General features: G+C 39.8%; 1 protein-coding gene across 3 annotated transcripts in view; it reads right to left on the reverse strand.

The window, feature by feature from the left end:
- Positions 1-11,235: 11,235 nt before the first annotated feature.
- Positions 11,236-27,391, reverse strand: part of DDX50 (DExD-box helicase 50) — a gene marked incomplete at its 5' end in the record, with an annotated part of 30,052 nt that continues 13,896 nt past the window's right edge. For all 3 annotated transcript variants that reach the window (XM_081105015.1, XM_081105017.1, XM_081105016.1), the window contains 8 exons: positions 11,236-11,733; positions 14,172-14,216; positions 16,071-16,205; positions 18,950-19,109; positions 19,334-19,407; positions 20,121-20,240; positions 20,713-20,874; positions 27,185-27,334. In XM_081105015.1, the coding sequence (XP_080961141.1) occupies positions 11,455-11,733; positions 14,172-14,216; positions 16,071-16,205; positions 18,950-19,109; positions 19,334-19,407; positions 20,121-20,240; positions 20,713-20,874; positions 27,185-27,334 (1,125 nt within the window). In that variant the 3' untranslated portion in view covers positions 11,236-11,454. The remainder of the gene's footprint in view (positions 11,734-14,171; positions 14,217-16,070; positions 16,206-18,949; positions 19,110-19,333; positions 19,408-20,120; positions 20,241-20,712; positions 20,875-27,184; positions 27,335-27,391) is intronic.

Consider the following 27,391-nt stretch of genomic DNA (forward strand, 5'->3'; position numbering starts at 1 on the left):
GGAAAGAGAGAAACATCAATGATGAGATAGCATCATTGATCGGCTGCTTCCTGCACGCCCCCTACTGGGGATCGAGCCTGCAACCCAGGCATGTGCCCCAGACCAGAATCTAACCCAGGACCTTTCAGTCCACAGGCTGACCCACTACCCCCTGAGCCAACCGGCCAGGGCTCTTCACAGCTTTAGATTGCTTGAGTTTGCAAAATCCTTTCATGACCAGCTTAGCAAGACGTCTATTCTTTTTGTTGTTTAATTGATTTTGATAGAAATATTAATCATTTGCCTCCCACACAGCCCAACCAGGATAGCCACAACCTGGGTATGTGCCCTGACCAGGACTGGAACCTGCCACCTTTTGGTGTACCTGATGATGCTCCAACCAACTGAGCCACACTGGCAAGGGCAAAACGTGTATTCTTGATCATTTTGTTAACTCTGAAAGTAAACGCCCAGACTCACAAGCCTGGGTTAGAACTAGAATTCAATAGGGTCTGGTCAACAAACTTCATAAACTTCCGCTGAAGAACTAGTCATCCAAGGAACTGGGAGCTAAGTCATCATAAAATCATTTTTTAAAATGGATTGAAATCCTGGCTGATTTGGCTCAGTGGATAGAGTGTCTGCCTGCGGACTGAAGGGTCCCAGGTTCAATTCCTGGTCAGGGCACATGCCCGGGTTGCGGGCTCAATCCCCAGTAGGGGAGGTACCAGAGGCAGCTGATCAATGATTCTCATCATTGATGTTTCTCTCTTTCCCTCTCCCTTCCTCTCTGGAATCAATAAAAACATATTTTTAAAAAATGGATTGAAATCATGCATGGCTTTGAAAACCTGCACTATATTTTCTCAATGATTTTGGACACTACCTGATTTTCTCATGCACGAAAAAACAAAACCTACCTCATAGGTTGAGAAAATTAAGTAAGATAATGAATGAAAAGTGTTTGGCACATACAGCACAATAAATGAAAGCTGTTAAAACTCATAGATGTGTGAAGGTGGCTAGAAAATTCAAGATGTAATCATATTGTGACAGGAAAATGCTGGAAGTTTTATTTCTGCATGTCATGAGGCTATTTTAACTGTACTTTTTAAATGACAGCTTAAAGGAAAAATTTCATGTTTCACATATACTATTATTTCATGTTTCAGAGTCTCGATTTTTTAACAAATAAATTTATGTAATTTATATTCTGTGATATCCTTGAGCCAGGAGCCTTCAGACAGTGCCTGACACGTAGCAGCCGATCACCAAATGTTTACCATTACAATGGCATTGTCGGGGGAGGGGAAAGAACCCCCTGAAGTAAATTTTAGCTATATGCCCAGGCAGAAAAGCAATTCAATCAATCATCCTGGCATTAGGTGTGAGAAAAGGGGAGCAAGCATGAATGCAGGCAACCAACTGAATAACAAAATGCTTAACATCTAGGATGTCAGCATTGTACACAAACGTTAGAGTACATATGTGAAGGGCCATTCCCTGCCTCCAGCTGATAAACCACAGTCTGCTTGATAAACCACAAAACTATGGGATACTGCTATGTCTGATACCACTATAGATAGTATAAGACATTTTTATTACCAACAGATGTTCAACAAGAGAGAGCCCAAACACTGCTAAATGAATTGTTGTCAAGGCTTATAAAGTAGGTAAAACCCTTTGCAACGTACCTGCACAAGGCCAAATTTATAAGAGGAAACATGCAAAAGGCTCTTTTTGGCTCAAAGGTGGCCAAATTACTATAATCTACTCATCAGCATAAAATTTAATAGGTAGAAGATATGAGTTTAATATACATAGAAAATGCGAAGTTCTGCTTGAATACTGACTGCAGCAGACTAGTGTCCTCTGATGGATGTTAGGTCGGAGAGAGCCCAGGATCAGATACATGCAGACATGTGATGAGACAATGGACTTCCCCTGGAATTTCTCACAGATCAGCGTGCCAGACACAGATACTGGCTTCTCCACGACCCCCACACAGATACTGACTCATTCCTGAATACCTGGCTGACCCCTGCAGCTGAAACTTCCTCAACTGAATACCTCAGCTCATGTCCCTGCCCCTCACCCAACCGCAGTATAAAAAAGCGCCCCCCTCCTTGTTGGTGTGAATCCACATGCCCTGTCCTTGGGGTACGTGGGTCTCCCGGGGACGCATAAATAAACCTTTTCCTTTCCTTTCTTTTCTGATTCACCGGACTCTCTATTTCTTGCGCCACCTCCTGAGCCACCTAACCTAACAATGTAGATGATACATTTTCCTGAAATTATGGGAGAATTTGTTTTTAAAAGTATGTATACATACATACATGCACACACACAGTGAATTCAACTCTACACAACAAAAATGTTTGCAATAATTATCTCTGAGTGATGTGATTTTAAGTGGTTTTTATTTTCTCTATTTTTTCAAATTTTCAACAATGGATATATATTACTGATATAAAAAAAGAATGTGGTTTTTAAAACTTATTAAGCACTACCCCAAAATATACGAAACAAAATGTGAGAGGAGGAGGCTCTCAGACATTCATATCTAAATGTGAATTTGTTACGGGGGGATAAATGGTGCCGAAAGGAGACTTTGGGTGGTGAACACACCATACCATAAAAGATGATGTAATAGAAATGTACACCTAAAACCCCGTATAATTTTATTAACCAATGTCACCCCAATAAAGTCAATAAAAATTAAAATAAACAAATGTAAATTTGTTATTCAAATGTCTAATGCCGAAGGGAATAAAACATTTTTTACTAATTCAAAAACTGAAGATCAGGGCAACTGATTCAAGTTCAAATAGCTGTGTACAGAGTACAAAACTGGAGGCTCTGAATGGCCAAAGAGTGGCACCATGACGTTCTGGACTCCATGAGGAAGGGGCAGAGTTAAAGGTAAGTGGCTGAATGAAGCCCAAGGCCAAGAATTTGGTGAAGAATTTGCCCTGCCTGCTCCTTCTTCCAGAAGATATGGAAAGCTATGATTGAATCTTTTTAGAGGACCTGCCTCACTTTCCCTGTTACTAGGGAAGCCAGCCTTGAAATTTAAGTGGTTGCCTTAAATACATCTCCACCCTGCTGGCATTCATCTATATACTTACCTTTCTTTTTTTAATATATTTTTATTGACTTCAGAGAAGGAGATAGAAACACCAATGATGAGAGAGAATCATTGATCGGCTACCCCTGGGTCATAGGTCGACACTAAACACTGAGCAACACTGGCCGGGTTATATTTACCTTTTTCACTCTCTTTCCTGAAACACTTCAGTGGCCAAAACAAGTCCTATGCAGCACCCCAAGATATGCCTCTTGTTGTGTCTCCACCACTGCTCTCCTTATAGTGAAGATCCCAACAAGAGCCATCACCATATTTATTTCAAATCTTCAAATTTTTATTAAAAGAGAAGAGCCATCTCAAAAACAATATTCGGAATTGTAATAGAACTGTTCTGACCAACTTGTGGATCATCATCATCGGCCACCATGATCTGCTGAAATGTCTTATGTCCAGAATACAATTATTGGCTTCTCTGAGTTTGCCATTATTTGCCCAGGTGGGCAAAGGTCACCTATTCTTTCATATTAAATATTATTCTAGCTCTCATTCTTTTTAAAATTGTTGAAAGTATTACAGATGTTCCCTCCCCCCATGACTTTCTCCACCCCATTCCTGTCCCCCGCCTGCGCCCCTGCAGGCCTTCACCTCACTATTGTCTGTGTTCATGGGTTATGCATATATACATATACGTTCTTTGGTTAATCTCTTCCCGCCCCCTTCCCTCTGAGATTCATTAGTTCACCATATTTAGACCTTGTTGTTTGATTAGCTACTAGAGGCCTGGTGCTTGATATTCATGCCTGGGTGGGGTCCGTAGGCCTGGCCGGCAATCAGGGCCAATCAGATTCCCCGCATCCCTGCCTCCTCCTTCCCTGCCGCCACCACCGCTCGGTTTCCCCATCTCCCTGCCTCCTTCCCTCAATGCCTGTTCCCCACCTTCCCCCTCCTCCTTCTCTCGCCTGCATCCGCCACCCACCCCTGGTTCCCAGTCCCAGCCCAGGGCCCAGCCCTGATCTGGCAATCAGGGCCTGCTGGCTGGGGGGAGTGATGGGGAGAGGGACCAGGGAGGTTGGCTGCTGGTGCTAAGGAGAGAGCCGGCCCTCAGCCCCGCTGGGAAAGGGAGAGTCCGCTGCCACCCACCCATGGTTCCCAGTCCCTGCCTGGGGGCCCAGCACAATTGGGTGATGGGGCCTGCCAGCTGGGGGGGAGGGACCAGGAGATTGGCCCGCAGGCCCCATCAGCAATCAGGGCCTGTGGGCTGTGGGCAGCTCCTGCATTGAGCATCTGCCCCCTGGTGGTCAGTGCGTATCATAGCAACTGGTTGTTCCTGTCATTCCGTTGTAATGGTTGCTTAGGCTTTTATATATAGAGATAGAAGATTCTGTGTCTTTGCCTGGATGCTCATCCCCATTTCCTTGTTCTGTTTACCTGACTTTTTTCATGTGCAATAAAGATGTCCAAAATCTTTCTGTGGGGCTAGGTTCCCTTGTGCAGAGCTTTCAAATCATTCCATTTATTCAATGCCATGGACTAAGTTTTTTGTTTTTTGGGTGTTTTTTTAAATATATTATTATTGATTTCAGAGAGGAAGGGAGAGGGAGAGAGCTAGATACATCAATGATGAGAGAATCATTGATTGACTGCCTCCTACACACTCCCTACTGGGGATGGAGCTTGCAACCTGGGCGTGTGCCCTGACTGGGAATCAAAACGTGACCTCCTAGGTCCTAAGTCAATGCTCAATCACTGAGCCACACTGGCCAGACTGGATCTAAGTTTATGTGTCCAACTATGTCACTAGATTTTGAGCTCTTGAGAGCAGACACTCAGCACTCCTTATTCACCTTTGTACCCCGAAAATAGTGCCTGGGACATTATACATGTACAACACATTCTGACTGAAGTACTAGTTAGTACTCTTGCACTTAGAAATAGAGATCCTATATCATCTTGGGTATAAATCCGGATCTCACAATTACCTGAATCAGAGCCACCTGAGATTTTTGCCCCCAGTCATAGTTATCTGGAGCCCTGTTCCCCATCATCAAAACTTTGTCCTTTCTCAGTCCAGCACTGAGAGTCTTTCCCTGCTCCTGGGCTTAACTGTAATCTGACTTCCTGAAAAATAATGCCCCCTACAGCGTTCTCACGTGTGTTGCACATTCCCTCACATTCCATGTACCCTGCCTGGCATCAGTGCCTTTCCCCTTTCCTCAGAGCCATCTGCAAACTATTATTCCTTCACTTTCATGTAAATACACTTATCTCTTTGAAGATATGTAGCATTATATCACAGTATATTCCTCCTATAACAATTTCCACTATTCATTATATTTGGGCACCTGGCTTAGTCTTCTCTCTTCCTCACTCCTGGTTTGTCTTCATTCTAGGAAACTTCGTTGCACATGAAAACTGCCCACATAACATGAATTCTCAGTTCTTTGACTACCCCAACTGAAATAACCTCCCCCGTCCCCCTACGACCACAGGCCTGCTAGCACAACCTGCACCAGTCTTCCCAAACCCTCGAATTCAAACATCCCTCATTGATCTTCAGCCCCTTGGTCCTTTTACACTTCCCGTTGTCAACCCATCTTCATTTCAATCCCTAACTAAGCAGTCTAGACTCTATGCTAGTGGTTCTCAACCTTCCTAATGCCGTGACCCTTTAATACAGTTCCTCATGTTGTGGTGAGCCCCAACCATAAAATTATTTTCGTTGCTACTTCATAACTGTAATTTTGCTACTGTTATGAATCGTCATGTAAATATCTGATATGGTATATGTTTTCATTGTTACAAATTGAATATAATTAAAGCATAGTGATTAATCACAAAAACAATATGTAATTATATATGTGTTTTCCGATGGTCTTAGGCGACCCCTGTGAAAGGGTCATTCGATCCCAAAGGGCTCATGACCCACAGGTTGGGGACCCACAGGTTGAGAACCCCTGCTCTATGGGCATTACTCCAATCACTTTTGCTGAGTCCTAAACATTTTCACCTGTTCATCCTTTCATCTCACAGAGCAAAACTAATCCTGGATCAGTCAACTGTCTCCCATCTCCACTCCTACAACAGAATGCTGAGCGTTGCTACAGAAAATCATTTGATCATTCTAACTTCTGCCATTACAAATTCAGTCTCTAATCTCAGCTAGACCCTCAAAGCTACCTGTGACCCTCAGTTTGCCTGGTGAGTTCTCCATCTTGTTCTAGAGTTAATACTCCAGCATTTCTCCACTTTCCTCAAACCTTCCAGTCTAGTCCTTCCCTCTTCAACTTCAGTAGATGATGATGCAAGAAAAAAATAGAAGACATGAGGCAGGTACTTCATCAATTTTACCCTAACACCTTAAAAACATACCTACATGATAATCATTTTCTTCCTGACAAAATGTTGCAGCTGTGCTTCTAACATCTAAGACTAAAATCTTTTATGTGCTTGATCTCATCTCTCTGGGTCTTCATAGAGATTTTGCTCCATCATATATTATTTCTTTTCCCCCCTCCTTTTTGGCTCCTTCCCATATTAATATTTCAATATACTCAAACGTTCTCATCCTCCCTAACCTCCAGCCCCTCACCAAGACACACAATGCTCACTGTATCTCATGTCTTTTCTTATGCATCCAACTTTAGATTATTCTCTCCTATTCACAGCCAAATTTCTGGAAGACTTGTTCCTTTGTTGTCCCTACTTTATTTCCCATTTCCTGTTGAACCCATTGTTAAATGGCTTCTACTCTCAACAGTATATTTATATGGTTGTTCTTTATGTCAAATGTCTCTCTTCAAGTCCAATGGCCATTTCAGGCTCATCTACTGTTTCCTTTGAAAACCTCACACTCCTGGGCTTTCTCTGTACCCTGTTCTGCTTATCCCTTCTTTTTTTTTTTTTTTTTAATATATTTTATTGATTTTTTACAGAGAGGGAGAGAGATAGTTAGAAACATCGATCGGCTGCCTCCTGCACACTCCCTACTGGGGATGTGCCCGCAACCCAGGTGCATGCCCTTGACCGGAATCGAACCTGGGACCTCTCAGTCCGCAAGCCGACGCTCTATCCACTGAGCCAATCCGGCTTCAGCCTTATCCCTTAACAGGACCCCCTTTCCTCTGCCATTGTTCACACATCGGTGTGCCTGGGAATTCCCTCAGGCCTCTCTTCTAGCAACGTGGTTCTGGACAGTCAACAGCCTCTCAAGTGCCTCAGTTTTCATCACTCAAAATAGGTCAGTCTGCTTGGCGTGGCTCAGAGGTTGAGTGTCAACCTGCGAACTAGGTCACAGTTCCATTCCCAGTCAGGGCACATGCCCAGGTTGCATGATCGATCCCCAGTGGAAGGGTGTGCAGGAGGCAGCCAACCAATGATTCTCTCATCATTGATGTTTGTGCTCTCTCCCCCTTCCTCTCTGAAATCAATAAAATATATATTTTTTAAAATGTTACCTATCAAAGGTTTAATTTCCAAAATATACAAGGAACTTATACACTTCAACACCAGGAAGACGAACAATCCAATTTAAAAATGGGCAAAGGACCTGAGAAGTGTCTACTTCTCCAAAGAGGACATACAGATGGCCAATAGACCTACAAAAAAATGCTCAAGGTCACCAATCAGCAGACAGATGCAAATTAAAACTACAATGGTTATCACCTCACACCCACCAGAATGGCTACCATCAATAAATCAACAAAAAGTAAATGTTGGCGAGGATGTGGAGAAAAGGGAATCCTAATACACTGCTGGTGGAAATGTAGACTGGTACAGCCACTGTGGAAAACAATATAAAGGTTCCTCAAAAAATTAAAAGTGGAACTACCTTTTGCCTCAGTGATCCCACTTCTGAGAAAATATCCTAAGAATCCTGAAACACCAATCAGAAAGACTATATGGCACCCCTATGTTCACAGCAGCATTATTTACAATAGCCAAGATTTGGAAACAGCCCAAGTGCCCATCAGATCAATGGATAAAAAAAGCTGTGGTACACAAGTGATCAAAGTTCGATTCCGGTCAGGGCACATGCCGGGGTTGTGGACTCAATCCACAGTAGGGGTTGTGCAGGAGGCAGCTGACCAATGATTCTCTCTCATCATTGATGTTTCTATCTTTCTCCCTCTCCCTTCCATTCTCTGAAATCAATTAAAAAAAAAAAAGCTGTGGTACATTTACACAATGGAATACTATGCAGCTATAAAAAAGGATCTTTGAGACAGCATGGATAGACCTGGAAACTATTATGCTAAGCCAAATAAGCCAGTTAGAGAAAGACATGTATCACATGATATCACTTATAAGTGGAATCTAAAGAACAAAATAAACTGATGAACAAAATAGGTCCGGAGGTATGGATGCATGAGACCGGGTAACAGATCTTGGCGGAAGGGGAGGGGCAATCGGGGGGACAGTTCAGGAAGTGATTAATCAAAGAACATTTATGCATATATGCATAACCCATGAACACAGACAGTAGCATAGGGAAGTCCTGGGATGAGGCAGGGGTTGCATGGAGGGGGCAAAATGGGAGAAAATGGGAAACATCTGTAATACTGTCAACAATAAAATAAACTTTAAAAATTTATCTATCATTAGTGTAGACCACTGTCACCTCTATCTTGTATTACTCTAACACAGTGATTTTCAACCTTTTTAATTTCATGGCACAAATACTAGTAAACTAATTACTAAAATTCTGCAGTACAGTAAAAAATGTTTTGCCAATCTGACAAAAGATTTACAATAATAATTACTATCCTTTTTGCTCCAAAGTGACTTTGTAAAAAATCAGGTGCCTATACATTTATATAAGGATTTCTTGTACCAAGAATTAACCAGCCCTGGATGGATAGTTCAGTCGGTTAGAGCATCATCCAGATATGCCAAGGTTGAGGGTTCAATCCATGATTAGGGAACATACAATCAGCAAACAATGAATGCATAAATAAGTGGAAAAACAAAAACCAATGTTTGGCCCTGACTGACGTGGCTCAGTTGGATAGAGCATTTTCCTGTATACTGAAAGGTGGTGGGTTTGATTCCCGGTCAGGGTATATATCCAGGTTGCATGTTTGATCCCTGGTCAGGGCACAAGGCAACCACTCCATGCTTCTTACACTGATGTTTCTTTCTCCCTTCCTCTCTCTTAAAAAAAAAAAAAATTAACCAATCAGCCCTGGCCGGTTTGGCTTAGTGGAGAGCATCAGCCTGCGGACTGAAGGGTCCTGGGTTCGATTCCAGTCAAGGGCATGTACCTTGGTTGCGGGCACATCCCCAGTAGGGGGTGTGCAGGAGGCAGCTCATCGATGTTTCTCTCGTCGATGTTTCTGGCTCTCTATCCCTCTCCCTTCCTCTCTGTAAAAAATCAATAAAATGTATTTTTTTTAAAAAATTAGACGCAACCTTATCATGTGACATGACCAATAAGATGCAACTCTATTACTGTATATGACCTATGTATTTTTGGTTCAAGACAGGTCATTCACACCTGAGGGCTACTGTTGTATTGGCTGGTGTTTCTTTTTTCACATTTAAAAAAATTTATTGATGAGAGAGAGAGAAACCAATTTATTGTTCCACTCATTTATGCCTTCATTGGTTGCTTCCTGACTTGGGGATCACACCTACAACCTTGGCATATCAGGACAATGCTCTAATCAACTGAGCTACCTGGTCAGGGCCTGTTGTCATTTTTTAATTTGACAATTAAGGGAAAGAGGTCAGTGCCCCTGACTGAATGGTCAGGTATTGTGTGTTTAAAAATTTCTTGCAGCAGCTCACCGGTTAAAAATCACTGCTCTAACAGTATCTTTAGAGGCCTCCTGTCTGGACCTTCTGCAATCCAATCTCCTCAGGATAGCCAATAAATTTTCTAAAACACAAATCTCGCCCTAACTAGTTTGGCTCAGTGGATAGAGCGTCAGCCTGTGGACTGAAAGGTCCCAGGTTCGATTCCGGTCAAGGGCATGTACCTTGGTTGCAGGCACATCCCCAGTAGGAGGTGTGCAGGAGGCAGCTGATCGATGTTTCTCTCTCATCAATGTTTCTAACTCTATCCTTTTCCCTTCCTCTCTGTAAAAAATCAATAAAATATATTAAAATAAAACACAAATCTCATCATGCTAACTTCCTTAAAATCTTTTAATGGTTCCCACCATCTTCAAGGGTATGTCTGAACTCCTTATCAATGCACAGTCTTTTATTCATTTTTTAAAATATGAGCTCTGGTGTTTTTTACAATATTTTTATTGATTTCAGATAGTAAGATAGAAACATCAATGATGAGATAGAATCATTGATCAGCTGCCTCCTGCATGTCCCCCATTGGGGGTTGCGCCCGCAACCTGGGCATGTGCCCTTGACCAGAATCAAACCAGGGACCCTTCAGACTGCAGGCCAACGCTCTATCTACTGAGCCAAACCAGGTAGGGCGCACACAGCCTTTTAAAATCTGGTCCCTGTTAAGTATTAACTCCTTCTCTCTCCCATTCCTGTCTTCTGCTCATCACATACAAACCTGAACTAATGTAGGTCCTCAGATTTACCATGCTGTTCTTAGCCTCTGGGTTTCTGCATGCTATTCTTCCTGCACAGCCTCTCCCTTCTAAACTCCTCTTCCCACCATACACATTTATCTGGCTACCTCAACTGATACTTTGCTTTACTTTTCCTTTTGAGCATCATTTCTTCTAAAAGCCTTCCTAATTACAAGACTGGGTAGGCACACCCCAACTAGGTCCTTAGCCTTCATACCTACCTTCATCTTAGGCCTTAGGTGCTAATCTCATTCTTTAGACTGTAAGTTCCTTGAGGACAGTGACCATGCCTTGTTTAATACTATATCCCTAGTAATTAGTATTATGATGGGCACATGGTAGAAACTCCAACCAATATATGTTGTATACATTACTGAATGTGTACTCTCTGTACACTCTTTTAATTAACTACACCTAATTTAAAATACAACACCTTAACTAATCATGTCACCAGTTTATACAGCCCTGTAATGTAAAAGGGATTTCTCATTTTCTACTACATGCTCTATAGAAGGAATAATCTGAATACAGATACACCACATTTTGTAAAATGCAAGTAACCTTAAGTAAGATTAACTTGACTGCCATGTTTTAGAAAACAAAAAAATTTAAATTCTTAACGCATAATGAAAAGAGACAATAAAAGGTTTTATTATTCAAAGGTGTAACTGGGTAAGTTGATTTGTTTACATCCACTCTTGTGAAATATTTCTTAAAAAAATACAACCAACTTCTTTGCAAATAGCAGACACATACCTCAACTATGATGACCTAATTTTTGGTGGATAATGTACATGATTAGGCAGAAATAGGTAAGCTCACACTGGTAGATTAACTATCAAATTCTCAGTCAAAACTCCGTTTGTGGCCCCCGCTTCTTGATCGATTTCTATTTCCACTTCGTCTTCGACCATCTTGTCGACTTCCTGACCGACTGCCCTGTTGACTCTGTCTACCTGACCGGCCACCAGATCGACCCCCGGACCGACCAGACCGGCCTGACCGGCCACTTGACCAGCCACCCCTCTGTCTGGAATTAGAAGATGTGTTTCCATCATAATATTCTTCAATTTCCGGTAACTTGGCTGGCACTGAGATTATCCAGTCTGAATCATGCCACTCTGCCTGTTGGGGGAATTTATAGGATTAATATAAAGGCAAACTAGAAACCATAAGCAAGCACATGAGTAGAGAACACCATTTTTTCATGCCAATGATCAATGGTCTTTAAAGTCAAAGTGAATGGTACAAACTTAAAAACCAGAGGGGGAAAAACCATATTAAAAGCACTTGCCAGGCTGGTGTGGCTCAGTTGTGGTTGAGCGACAACCCAGGAACCAAGAGGTCACCAGTTCGATTCCCAGTCAGGGCACATGCCTGGGTTGCAAGCTCGATCCCCAATAGGAGGCGTGCAGGAGGCAGCCCATCGATATTTATTTCTCATCGATGTTTCTTTCTCTCTATCCCTCTTCCTTCCTCTCAGTCTAAAAATCAATAAAAACATTTGAAAAAAAAATAGGAGTACATTCATGCCCTAACCGGTTTGGCTCAGTGGATAGAGCGTCGGCCTGTGGACTGAAAGGTCCCAGGTTCAATTCCGGTCAAGGGCATGTACCTTGGTTGTGGGCACATCCCCTGTGGGGGGTGTGCAGGAGGCAGCTGATCGATATTTCTCTCTCATCAATGTTTCTAACTCTCTATCCCTTCCTCTCCCTTCCTTTCTGTAAAAAATCAATAAAATGTATTAAAAAAAAAGAAGTACATTTACGTGTAGTTGGTGTGGCTCAGTGGTTGAGTGTAGATTCCTGTTCAGGACACATGCCCATGTTGTGGTTCAATCCCCAGAAGGGGGCATGCAGGAGGCACTTGACCAATGATTCTCTCTCACCATTGATGTTTCTATCTCTCCCTCTCCCTTCCTTTCTGAAATCTATAAATAAATGCATACATACATACATATATATACACATACATACATATACATTTATTTATTTATTCATTTATTTATTTATTCATTTATTTATTTATAAAGCACATTCACTAAAGTTCCCAAGTTTTACTCTCAGCAGAAACCGTCAGGCCCATTTTGAGACTCTCAATTTATACATTCTAAAAGAGCACACAGGCTTCTCTGCATAAAACACACAGGCCATTAATAAGTAGTGCATGGTTTTCAGCAAGTATATTGATAGAAGCAAGGAGTAAGAAGCTGATGATGGAGACTAAAAACTTGTAAACACCATTTAGGGACTAGAAAAATGTGGCCAGTGGAAACAATTTGGTATTAGAACAAACAACTCAACATACACAAATCAGCAGCTCATAAGAACATCAATGTCATATCCTGCAACATTAACTGTTCTTCATTGTGATCATAAATTGCCAAGGAAAGTTAGTATTAAAATACCTGTTGGTAAGAGTGAGTAGACAAACACCCACACACACCATTGGTGGCAATATATAACCAAAGCCTTAAAAATGTGCAAACCATTTGGCCAAGCAGTCATCTTTAAAAATTCATCTTAAAGAGATAAACATAGCAATGTATAAAGAGTTAGCTACAACAACATTGTTTATAACAGTATACTATGGGAAATCATTGAAATGTCAGAAAATAGGACACTTAGAAAAGCTGGACACCCATATGGCCAAAAGCCAGGGAGCCATTAAAATAAGTAACTGTATAGCTGACACAGAAATGTATTCACAGTACACTCGGAATTTTTAAAGACTTAAAAAACAGAACAATCCCCTCGTTTCAATGTACGTATATAAATATGCACAGCGATGCAATAGACAAATTCTACACTATAAGAATCTAGTGGACAATCTTTCTTCAACAGATAAAATACAAGGAAATTTTTTTAAAAGATAAAAGAAAAGAGGGAAACCTATAGATTAAAAGAGACTTAAGAAACATCAAATTACAATGTATGAACCTTATGGACCTTATATTAAAAAATATTTAGGAGACAATAGGGGAAATTTAAACACAAGTTGGACGGTTCATGGAATTATTATTTTGGGGATTTAATTATGATATTATGATTATGTTTTTTAAAAGTATCCTTAATATTTAAGTATATGGAAATATTTGCGGTTGAGATGACAGAATACATAAAATTTGTTTCAAAATTCTAGGAGTGGGGAAGTGGACGGAAGTAGGCATGAGACAAAATTGGCCAGGAGTTGATAATTGCTGAAGCTGCGTGATGGGTACATGAGGATTTTTATGTAATTCTAATTTTTTATATGTTTGAAATTAGTTATAAGAAATGTTTTAAATTATGATACAGCGACAACCCAGGAACCAAGAGGTCACCAGTTCGATTCCCAGTCAGGGCACATGCCTGGGTTGTAAGCTCTATCCCCAGTAGGGGGTGTGCAGGAGGCAGCCCATCGATACAGAGTGGATATTTTATTTTATTTTTTTCAGAGTGGGTATTTTATAGCAAGGAATTGTTAATTGACTTAAGGCATGATAAATATAGTTACTATGTCCCTAATCCCTATCTTATAGAGAAACATACTCAACTATTGAACAGATAAAAATTTTTAAATACCTGTAACCTTTCTGACTCAGTTGTGGGAACATCAAAGCAAACACCCTAAAGACAAAATGAAAAAATTTTATTTAGATGCATGAGTTGATTTTTTTCCTAATATGCTAATACTTGCTGGCAATCTCTATATTCGATAAAACAAAAAGATTAGGTGTGTCCCATAATTGCTTATGATTAAAACAGCTAATACATAATAATGCATGACAGAGTGCCTGCTTACTGTATTTTCTAAATCTGAAAAATAACTAAACACAATATCTAATAAGAATCTACTACTACTAAGAGTCTAGAGCAGGGGTGGGCAAACTTTTTGACTCGAGGGCCACAATGGGTTCTTAAACTGGACCGGAGGGCTGGAACAAAAGCATGGATGCAGTGTTTATGTGAACTAATATAAACTCAAAGTAAACATCATTACATAAAAGGGTACTGTCTTTTTTTTTTTTTTTTTAGTTTTATTCATTTCAAACGGGCTGGATCCGGCCCGCGGGCCGTAGTTTGCCCACGGCTGGTCTAGAGCATTCTCTAGAAAAGCTTTTGTAGACACCATAATGCTATTCCATGTCCTTTATAAAATGACCTAATAAAGTCATTTCAAAATTTAGTACCAGCCCTGGTCAGTGTGCTCAATGGTTAGAGCATCGGCCCAAGCACCAAAGGGTCTTGGGTTCAACTCCTGGTCAAGGGCACCTACCTGGGTTGCAAGTTCGATCCCCGGCCCTGGTGAGGGCTCATGTAGGAGGCAGATAATCAATGTGTGTCTCTTGCATTGATGCTTGTTCTCTCTCTCTCCCCCCTTTCCCTCCCTCCTTTCCTTCCACCCTCTCTGAAAATCAATGGAAGAAAATATCCTCAGGTAAGGATTAACAAAAATTAATTAATTTAGTGCCAGAAAGTTTCTCTCCTAAAGAGCCACAGCGTTTATCAGATAATGAGAATGACGTAACCCAAGATGTTTCCTCCTTGGTCTCGATTGCCAGTTAAGTTGAAAGGTAACTTAATACTCAAGTATAACAACTAGTTTAGCCTAAGGACCTTGTTATATTTTCCCTCCCCTCCACATTTTTTTCTGAATGTGTATTTGTCTCATACTTGCCACAAATCTTTTCTGAATGTAAGTAATATTAAACTCTGATAATTACTTCTAGTAAACAATCAAGTTAATAAATTCTAGACTAAAATGAAGCTCTGTAGTAAAATTAGATGAATAAATATATTTTCTCAAAACCATTAGGAGAAATCAGTCACTAAGATTATAGATGGTTTTAACTTTGCTATTTCATAAATGTATTAAAATATTTAATGCACTTCATTATCCACAACAACCAATAAAACTGGTCAGGCTCAGTGGATAGAGCGTTGGCCTGCGGACTGAAGGGTCCCAGGTTCGATTCTGGTCAAGGGCATGTACCTTGGTTGTGGGCACATCCCCAGCAGGGGGTGTGCAGGAGGCAGCTGATCGATGTTTCTAACTCTCTATCCCTCTCCCTTCCTCTCTGTAAAAAAATCAATAAAATATATTTTAAAAAAACAACCACCACCACCAATAGCAGGCCACTCAAAAATTAATACTGTCTATTTCCTAAATAACAGTTGTGGCTGTTGCAATCATAAGTTACTTAGTCTTAGAAAATAAACACACACCACACAATAAGTATATATGGGCAAACTTAAATAACTTGGATAGTAGATAGTCAAAATAAGAATAACTCAGAGTTTTCTAGAGTAATGGGTTATTTAAATAACTGCCCAAAAATTTACAACAAAACAAATACACAGAGAAAACAATATTATTCATCCTATTAGGCCTCAATAAAAGAAAGAAGGAACAAAACCTGCTGGTCTTCATAAACATTTACAGTGGCTGATGAAACTTGTCAGTCGTCTAGAAAAGCCTACCATATTTCCTTTTAGGAGGCACATTCTGGTAATTTGGGACACAGCATTACTACTCAGTTTTCTGTTAAGTTCTTTCCAAGCACAGCTGACATCCTGTATTTCTTCTGGGCTTTCCAGAGTCATGGTCACAAACCCCTTAAGGAATAAAAGTTACATTATGTTTATGGAAAAAGCAACAGCAGCAGCAGCAGCAGCAATGACGTCTTAATTCAATGAAGTTCATGACTTAAACATGCCAATTTATGAGCCAACAATATAACATGACTGCTAAAAAAATAACTTCTTTGAGGCTGTATTAATAGAAAATGAGTGTTTACAGATCACTGAAAGTACCACTCTCTTTTGCATTGCTGTAAAGACCAAATTTAATTCTAACCATCATGCTTTAAGAGATAATTAAACTAGAGCATCAGAGAAAAGATAGGTAGTAAAGAATTAAGGAAGTCAATTCTGAAAGAGTCCAAGTTTGCTTGGGGTGGAAAAATAAGAGGCTATAAACTCTTTAAACTCTGTAGGGACTAGTCCAGGGGTGGGCAAACTTTTTGACTCGACGGCCACAATGGGTTCTTAAACTGGACCGGAGGGCCGGAACAAAAGCATGGATGGAGTGTTTGTGTGAACTAATATACATCATTACATAAAAGGGTACGGTCTTTTTTTATTTTTATTTTTGGTTTTATTCATTTCAAACGGGCCGGATCCGGCCCGCGGGCTGTAGTTTGCCCACGGCTGGAGTACATAAGCAAAACTTACTTGTTCTGTAAAATTTCATTGTACAGGAAAAGGATCAACATGAAGAATATATATCAGTGATGGCGAACCTTTTGAGCCCAGTGTGTCAGCATTTTGAAAAACCCTTACTTAACTCTAGTGCCGTGTCACATATAGAAATTTTTTGATATTTGCAACCATAGTAAAACAAAGATTTATATTTTTGATATTTATTTTATATATTTAAATGCCATTTAACAAAGAAAAATCAACCCCAAAAAATGAGTTTGTGTGTCACCTCTGATACGCGTGTCATAGGTTCGCCATCACTGATATATATGGAGGCATTCATTTAACAAATATTTCAGTGCCTTCTGTGTGTGTTCCAGAGACTCTACTAGGTGCTAGAGATTCAGCTATAAATAGCCCTTCCTCTCATGGAGGTTACATTGTGGTGTATGGGGAGGGGGGTGGGGGCTGATGGAATGGGATAGACAGTAAACAAATAAGAAAATATACAGCATGTCAGATAGTAATAAGCACCATAAAGAAAAGTAAAGCAGAGGAAGGGAATAGAGGGCAAACCAAGCTATTTTAGGTTGATCAAGAAAGACCTCTCTACTATGATGATATTTGAGGAGAGACCAGAATGAAGTGAAGGAGGAATCCAAGAGGTTATTAAAAGGAAAGAACATTTGAAACAATGCAAGTAAGTACCATGGCCTTGTGTAGGAGTAGGTTTAAGTTAAAGTAACAGCAAGTAGGTCAGGGTAACTGAAACAAGCAAGGGGAGAGTGATAAGAGATGAGACCAAAGAGGTAGCAAGGGGAAGACACCCTGTAGGACATCTGTGGTAAAGGCTTTGGATTTGGTTAACCTATAAAGACATTTTAAACTACTAACATCCTGTTTCTAAGATATTCTAGACTCTTATCTAGACAACTGACCTACTCTTTTAAAAGATCAATAATGGGCAAACAGTCCCAAATTAAAAGAGAGACATAATAACCAAATATAACATATAAACTCTAATCAGAACCTAATTTTTATAAAAAAGATGTATATAGGGGAGGGAGAGGAAGAGAGAGGGGAAGGGAGGTATAGAGTTGGACAATTAAGTCACTCTCAGCAAAATGACATTTGGCTAAACCATTAACACCTGCCAAGTGGAAAACATCAGATGACCCAGCTGTACCCACTTAGGCTACCCCAAGTAAGTCACAGGCAGGTTACCTCCCCTGGGCCTTGTTTCCCTCCCCCACCAACTCTCTCTGTCTCTCTCTTCACCCAGACATCAGAAAGCTCTTTTTTGATGGGTCCCCTCACCCAGGGACTCCCCTCACTTACATTATAATGTAAGTGAACTACTTGCAACTAATGATTCTGGTGTGGTTTGTTTTGATATCTGATACGGACATGGCAGGGGGCCAGATCAGATGATGTCTCACACACACACCAACCACATATACAGGCAACCCTTAATTTGCATGATACTATGTTTTTAATTTTTTTTTTAAATATATTTTATTGATTTTTCACAGAGAGGAAGGGAGAGAGATAGAAAGTTAGAAACATCGATGAGAGAGAAACATCGATCAGCTGCCTCCCGCACATCTCCCACTGGGGATGTGCCCACAACCCAGGTACATGCCCTTGACCGGAATCGAACCTGGGACCTTTCAGTCCGCAGGCCGACGCTCTATCCACTGAGCCAAACCGGTTTCGGCAACATGATACTATGTTAACTTCACAGGCTATTTCTCGATTTGCATAATTCCATGGCAATTTAAAAAATGAACAGATTTTGGTTTGCAAGTTTCAGTTAACAAAGTGTTGCCGAAACCGGTTTGGCTCAGTGGATAGAGCGTCGGCCTGCGGACTGAAAGGTCCCAGGTTCGATTCCGGTCAAGGGCATGTACCTTGGTTGCGGGCACATCCCCAGTGGGGGGCTTGCAGTAGGCAGCTGATCGATCTCTCTCATCGATGTTTCTAACTCTCTATCCCTCTCCCTTCTTCTCTGTAAAAAATCAATAAAATATATTTAAAAAACAAAAAAAAACAGTGTTGTGCAAAGTGAAGATTTCCTGTATTTCTTTCCAGATAGATAGATAGCTATGGTTCAATTTTAACCTTTTCTCAAGCACATACATTTCCTTACAGACTTCTACCTTATCAGAGGTAATCAAAGATCGTGGTTCAAAACTCGATGCACCGGAGATATGGGCTAATGCTGCAGCCAATGCATCCACTGCCCCTTTCTCTTCTATCAGTCTCTGAGCTGACGGTCGGAAAAAGTCAACAGCAGCGTAAGAAACGGAAGCCAGGGACCTATAGTTTAAAAATAGCAAATTTTCTTGGTCAAGGCAAAGGGAAAAAATTAAAGATAAGAGAATGAATGGGAAAAGAAAGAGCAACGTTTTTGTATTTTAATATAACTAAGTATCTGCTGGTAAAACTGGTGATTAAATTTTCTGATTTTTGAACTAGGAGAGCTTAAAGATGAACAGCCTAACACAAAAGGAAAAATTATTCAGCAAGGTCAGAAAGCATACCTGATGGCATCCATGCTTTTAGATTTAACTAAATCCATTGTAGAAGGAACACCTACACGTTTAAAAGTAATTCCCTGAAAATGAAAGAATTACATTAAAGAAAAATGGAAGTCTTTACAATTAATTTCTAAATTAATATAGCTTTTTGAATTTCCATTTCTTGGACGAGATTTCCAAGCCCTAGCAGATCAAAAGATCTGCTTTTTCAAATAAGTCGCCAATTACAAAATCTAGAAAAAGAAAAGAGATTTTCTGAATTGCCCCTTAGTTTCAAACATGGAATTTCACTTGCAAACTTAAGCTGACTCAAAAAAGAAGGAAAATGATGCTGTTTACAACTATGAATCTTTTTCTTATTACCCTATCTAATTTTACAAAGTATATTAAATAGTGTATAACACATCATAAAAATAAAAATTGCGAAATACCACAAAAAATCCATAATTACTCAATATAATCTTAACAATTACACCAAGACAATGTCACAGTCACCATTACAATGCTGACACTAAGAGGTACTGAAATCATAATGCACTTCTGATTTTAGTATCAAGGGAGAAATTCAAGGGAAAAATGAGAAAGTCAGATTTTTTGTCTTCACAATGAAAAGTATATTAAAACAAAGACTTGCAGCTAATATATATTTAGCTCTCCACATGCTTCACATCCAAATGCAGCTTAAACTGAGAAAAGTTATAAAGATCTATTTGTGAGAACAAATGTAAAAAAAACTCTTTTCTAAGGTACCACTCAGATAATAAGCCTGAAAGAAATTAACTCCACTTACTGCTTTTTGTTCCACATATCTTAGTTGACCTCTTTCTCTTGGTTGATAAAAACAGATGCAAATCCCTGTCCGGCCAGCTCTACCTGTGCGTCCGGAGCGATGAATATACGACTCCACATCCTAAAAATAAGAGGTAATACTTTTAAAAAATCTAGCAAGTTACATAGTCATTCCAACATCCAAGTAAGAATGCTAATAACAAAACTACTACTACCAATAATAATACTTTAATCCTGTCACTTTTTCCAACATCCCAAAAAAATTTTATGTAGAATTTTGGGACAAGGGGGATAAGATTTAAAACCTTATCTAAAAATAAAATAAATAAATAAAATAAAATCTTATCTCCCCCATCCCAGGACTCTTTATATGGCAACTTTTTTATAATTCCCTTTATAAATCCATGCTCACATCCAAATAATGAAGTTAGCAATCTGCAAAGACATCAGATTCTGGTCCATTTAACACCACAGTGATAAAAATGGCTAAGACAAGAACTAATAACATTTTTCATATCCAAAAGCAAAATTTTCCCCAAAAAATGTCTATTTATACAACTGTTCTTTTCCCCAAATCCAATCTCATTTCCTACCTGAGGAGGAGAACTCTGAATCACCAAGTCAACCTCAGGAATGTCCAAACCACGGGCAGCCACATTGGTTGCCACCAAAACTTTAAAACTACCTTCTCTGAAGCCTTTCAGTGTAATTTCTCTTTGTGACTGTGCAATGTCCCCATGTAAACACTGGGCATTCTATTAGAAAAAAGGGGAAAAGTAAGTGTACAATTCATACTTATAACTGATAGCAGCCTACCCTAACACCATACATTCTGTGCTCTTTTTGTTGTTTCTTTATCTTGTTTTCTGATCATTGTGATGCATGTTTATTGTTCAAAAAAGCATTACTGAAAAGCTTTCCTTAAATTCATCCTCCTAGTAAATCACTGCTAGTAGTTTGGTGAATATTCCTCCGGAAATTTTTTTTTAAATACACACACTGCCCTAGCAGATTTAGCTCAGTCGATAGAGCATTGGACCGTGGACTGAAGAGTTCTGTGTTCAATTCCAGTCAAGGGCACGTACTTTGGTTGCAGGCTTGATCCCTGGCCCTAGTTCAGGCACGTTCAGGAGGCAACCAAACGATGTGTCTGTCTCACACCGATGTTTCTCTCTCTCTTTCTCTCCCTCTCCCTTCCACTCTCTCTAAAAATCCATGGAAAAATATCCTCGGTGAGGATTAACAAAAAACACACACAAACACACACACATACACACACACACACACTTCTCACATATATTAGCATGTACTATAATTTTATGTACTTACTTAAAAATAGGGGGTCATACTATAATTGCATTTATATACTGCTTTGTAACCTGCTTTATAAATTATCTTAGCCATTTTTCCACATCTATAATATAACTCAATTTTTTATTTTTAAATTTTATTTTTCAGAAGAATTTAATGACTTTTTAATATATATATGTAGATACCTATATATTTATTTATTCTTAATTATATTTTATTGATTTTTTACAGAGAGGAAGGGAGAGAGATAGAGAGTTAGAAACATTGATGCGAGACAAACATCGATCAGCGACCTCCTGCACACTCCCCACTGGGGATGTGCCTGCAACCAAGGTACATGCCCTTGACCGGAATCGAACCTGGAACCTTTCAGTCCACAGGCTGACGCTCTATTCACTGAGCCAAACCGGTTGGGGCTACATATATATATTTATTGATTTCAGAGAAGAAGGGAGAGGGAAAGAGAACTAGAAACATCATGCCCCCTTACTGGGGATGAAGCCAGCAGCCCAGAAATGTGCCCTTGACTGGAATCAAACCCAGGACTTCAGTCTGCAGGCCAACGCTCTATCTAGACCAGTGGTCGCCAACCTTTTGGAGCTGATGGACCACCAGTTGGCGACCGTTGATCTAAACCAGCCATGGGCAAACTACGGCCCGCGGTCCGGATCCAGCCCGTCTGAAATGAATAAAACTATTGAAAAAAAAGACCGCACCCTTTTATGTAATGATGTTTACTTTGAATTTATATTAGTTCATACAAACACTCCATCCATGCTTTCGTTCCGGCCCTCTGGTCCAGTTTAAGAACCCATTGTGGCCCTCGAGTCAAAAAGTTTGCCCACCCCTGATCTAAACTATCTAGGGCAGTGATTTTTAGAGAGACAGAGAAACACTGATGTGAGAGTGCAACACTCATCAGCTGCCTCTTGCATGCCTCCCACCTGGGAATAAGCCCCCAACCCAGGCCTGTACCCTTGACCAGGGAGCTTCTAGTGCAGTGGTTCTCAACCTGTGGGTCACGACCCCTTCGGGGGTCGAGCGACCCTTTCACTGGGGTCGCCTAAGACCTTCGGAAAACACATAATTACATATTGTTTTTGTGATTAATCACTAAGCTTTAATTATGTTCAATTTGTAACAATGAAAATAATGTAAATATCAGATATTTACATTACGATTCATAACAGTAGCAAAATTACAGTTATGAAGTAGCAATGCAAATAATTTTATGGTTGGGGGTCACCACAACATGAGGAACTGTATTAAAGGGTCTTGGCATTAGGAAGGTTGAGAACCACTGTCCTAGTGGATAGGACAACACCTAACCAACTGAACCACACTGGCCAGGGCCTTACTTAATTTTTAAAAACTATATATATGATTTCTTCATATGTATGCAGTATCATTTATTTTAGCAATCTTCTACTGATGAACATTTGTTTCGTATCCAAATCTTCACCTTCAGAAACAATGCCAGAGTGTACAACATTGTACTTATATCTCCAGATACCTCATTATATGTATATTTCAGAAGGATACATATCTAGAAACTGAATTTCTGGGTCAAAAATTATGAACATTTAACAAGAGAGGTTGTACCCATTTACTCTTCAACATTCTGAGTATTTATTTCCTCATACCCTACCTACCCATTTACTATGAATCATTATAATCCTTGCGAATGTAATAGGCAAAAACGACTTCACAATGTAATTTCAATTTACATTTAGGTAATTTTTACTGAAGTTGAACCTATTTATATATTTACCTACCACTTTGCTACAAATAATTTTCCTAGTATTACTGGTATAAATTTCCTTACTCTTAGTAGTACTCTTAGCCACTACTAAAATTTAAAAGTTTATAACAATGCCCTGGCTGGTGTGGCTCAGTTGGTTGGTGCATCATCCCATACACCAAAAGGTGGCGGGTTCAATTCCCAGTCAGGACAAATGCCCAGGTTGTGGGTTCGATTCCTGGTCAGGTCAATGTTTCTCTTTCATACTGATGTTATTTCTCTCTCCCTCTCCTTCACCCCTCTCTCAGAATATTCTCGGGTGAGGATAAAAAAAAGAGAGAGAGACAGAGAGCGAGTGAGCCCGGCTGGCGTGGCTCAGTGGTTGAGCGTTGACCTATGAACCAGAAGGTCATGGTTTGATTTCCGGTCAGGGCACATGCCCAGATTGTGGGCTCCAGGTTGAAGGCTCCAGGTTGCGGGCTCGATCCCCAGTGTGGGGTGTGCAGGACGCAACTGATCAATGACTCTCTCTCATCACTGATGTTTCTCTCTCTCTCTCCCTCTCCCTTCCCCTCTGAAATCAATAAAAATTTTTTTTTTTAAAAAGAGAGGAAAACTTTTCACAAATGAAGACTGTATTAGAATATAAGACTAACTAAACAGGATAGATGATGCCTTAAAAATGGGAAGTTTTGAAAATTGAAGATGAAAAGAATTTGAGATTAAGTGACAAAGGAGAGAGAAAAGAAGAGCCAATGCCAACAAGAGTTCCTAAAGAAAAACTCCAAAGCAATCAAACCAAATACCAAAAAATTATAATTCAAAAAAATGTTGCTGAAATTAAAAACATGTATATTTGGAATAACAAATTGCACATGTACATTGATTGTGTACCCAGAAAAAGTGACCAAGAGCAACACCAAAATATATTCTAGTATAACTACTGATTTTTAAAGAAAAAAGTCTTTTGTGTTTAGGCAAAAGACCAAAATCACTTATAAGGGGAAAAAAGTCTGACTGGCATCAGACTTTTTTAGTATGCTTTATTCAAAAAATAAAAAATATTTAAGATACCAAAGAAAATGCAAACCAATAATTATATATTCAGCCAAAATTATTTCCAGGTATACAGTTATAAACAAGCTATCAATAGGCAATATTGTCTCCATGAGTCTTTCTTCAGGATCTATAACTAGTTACAGACAGAAACATGACTAAAGAGATTATGATATAAGGACTGACGGCATTATTATCAAAGGATGTTGTCACAAAAAGAGAAAGCACAAGACATTTTACACACCTCCTGATGAAAATATACACGAATGAAATAATTTTCTCTTAATAAACAAACCTGAATTTTCAGGAAATACAGAAGACAGAGAAACATGTTAAATGATACTGCATAGAAGCAATACACTAGATTATTTATGGAAACTTGGTTTCTTTCTCTTTTTTTGTTGTTGATTTCAGAGGAAGGGAGAGAGAGAGAGAAACAGCAATGATGAGAGAGAATCAGTGATCAGAGAATCAGAGAATCTCCTCCATGCCCCCTACTGATATCGAGGCAGCAACCCCAGGGCATGTGCCCTCACCAGAATAGAACTTTGACTTATATATTAAAGAGACTTAATGAAAACACACAATGTAAGAATCTTATCTGGATCCAGATTCAAGAAAAAACTATTTAAGGAAAAGCAAAGCACTTATGAGGCAATTGGGAACCTGAATGCTAATTAATAGTTCAAGATATTAATTACTGTTAATTAAAAAATGACAGCATTGCCGAACCGGTTTGGCTCAGTGTATAGAGCGTCGGCCTGCAGACTGAGGGGTCCCAGGTTCGATTCCGGTCAAGGGCATGTACCTGGGTTGAGGGCACGACCCAGGTGGGGGGTGTGCGGGAGGCAGCTGATCGATCTCTCTCATCCATGTTTCTGGCTCTCTGTCCCTCTCCCTTCTTCTCTGTAAAAAGCCAATAAAATATTTAAAAAAAAATGACAGCATTGTGCCATTGGCTGGTGTTGCTAAATGGTTAAGAGCGTTGGCCCCTGCACTGAAGGGTCCAGGGTTCGATTTCCAGTCAAGGGCACATACCTGGGTTGCAGGTTCAATCCGTGTGTAGGAGGCAACCAATCAATGTCTCTTTCACATAGATCTTTCTTTCTCTCTCTCTCTCTCTCCCCACCTTCTTCCTTCCTTTCCTTTCCCTTTCATCCTTCCCTCCCATTCTCTCTAAAAATTGATAAAAAAATATCCTTGGGTGAGGATTAATAACAACAAAAATAATAATAGCATTGTGGTTTTTTTAAAAAAATAATCCTCTTCTTTTAGAGACATATTCCCAAATATACATGGGCATATGTTTTCTAGGGTTTGCATGAAAATAATTTAGGAGCAAGAAATGAGTAGAATTTGGATGAAATAAGATAATTGTTACAACTGGAGGATGAGTACATAGGAATTCATTAGACTGTTGACTTTTGTACATGTCTGAAATTTTCTATAATAAAAAGTTAAGCCCAGCCGGTGTGGCTCAGTGGTTGAGCGTGAACCTATGAACCACATAGTCATGGTTCGATTCTAGGTCAGGGCACATGCCCAGGGGACATGCAGGAGGCAGCTGATCAATGATTTTCTCTCTTCATTGATGTTTCTTTCTTTTTCCCTCTCCCTTCCTCTCTGAAATCAATAAAAAAACATATATTTTTTAAAGTTAAAGAAAGCTCTAGTCCAGTGGTTCTCAACCTTCCTAATGCCGAGACCCTTTAATACAGTTCCTCATGTTGTGGTGACCCCCAACCATAAAATTATTTTTGTTGCTACTTCATAACTGTAATTTTGCTACTGTTATGAATTGTAATGTAAATATCTGATATGCAGGATGTATTTTCATTGTTACAAATTAAAAATAATTAAAGCATAGTGATTAATCACAAAAACAATAAGTAATTATATATGTGTTTTCCGAAGGTCTTAGGCGACCCCTGTGAAAGGGTTGTTCAACCCCCAAAGGGGTCACGACCCACAGGTTGAGAACCACTGCCCTAGTCGGTTTGGCTCAGTGGATAGAGTATTGGCCTTCGGACAGAGCATGTGCAGGAGGCAACCGATGTGTTTCTCTCATATCAATATTTCTGTCTTTCCCTCTCTCTTCTACTCTCTCTAAAAATCAATGGAAAAATATCCTGGAATAAGGCTTAAAGAAAAAAAAGTTAAAAGAAAAAAGACATGGACTTAGTATTCTGATTCATTAAGTATTTGTGATTCACTTTACAATACAACTCTAAAATATTACCCACTCTTACCCATAGAAACTCACTATATTTCTACCTCTGTATTTTCTTTTTTACATATATTTTTATTGATTTCAGAGGAAGGGAGAGGGAGAGAGAGAGAAACATCAATGATTAGAGAGAATCCTTGATTAGCTGCCTCCTGCACACCCCACATTGGGGATCAAGCCTGCAACCCAGGCATGTGCCCTGACTGGCAATCGAACTGTGACCTCCTGGTTTATAGGTCCACGCTCTACCACTGAGCAATGCCGGCTGGGCATCTACCTGTATGTTCTGAAGCTCACATCTGCAAAATCTTTAGAAAACCTGATGAAAATGGGTAGAATTCTATCCTAACTTACCAGATCATTTAAGGCTGACTACAACTTCTTTCTGAACTAGACCCAATTCTAAAAATGACTATTAAGTCTGGCTGGTGTGAGTCAGTGGTTAAGCGCTGACCTATGAACCAGGAGGTCAGGGTTCGATTCCCAGTCGTGGCACATGCCTTGGTTGAGGATTGGATCCCTAGAAGGGGGTGTGCAGGAGGCAGCCGTTCAATAAGGCTCTCTTATCTTTGATGTTTCTAGCTTTCTTTCTCCCACCCTTCCTCTCTAAAATCAAAAAAATATATATTTTAAAATGACTATCAAACTTGGACCACAAATGACAATGATTTTTTGTTTAGTGATTCACCCATGTAATCTCAATTAGAGGAACCATGAAAAAAAGACTTACCTGTTTTATGTGTGGATTCATGGCCATTTCAGTTACATTCTTTTTGGTCTCACAGAAAATAATAGCCCTCCCTTCAGACCCACTGTAGACTTGAAGGACATCTCCAATAACTGCTGGCCTCTGAGACCAATGGCATTGGATGGCCAAATGCTTTGAGGAAAGAAAATGCCAAATATGTTTCATTAAAAAAAATTTCTCTTGTACATT

Source organism: Myotis nattereri, assembly GCF_964212035.1.
Source record: "Myotis nattereri genome assembly, chromosome: 13".
Classification (NCBI taxonomy): Eukaryota; Metazoa; Chordata; class Mammalia; order Chiroptera; family Vespertilionidae; genus Myotis; species Myotis nattereri.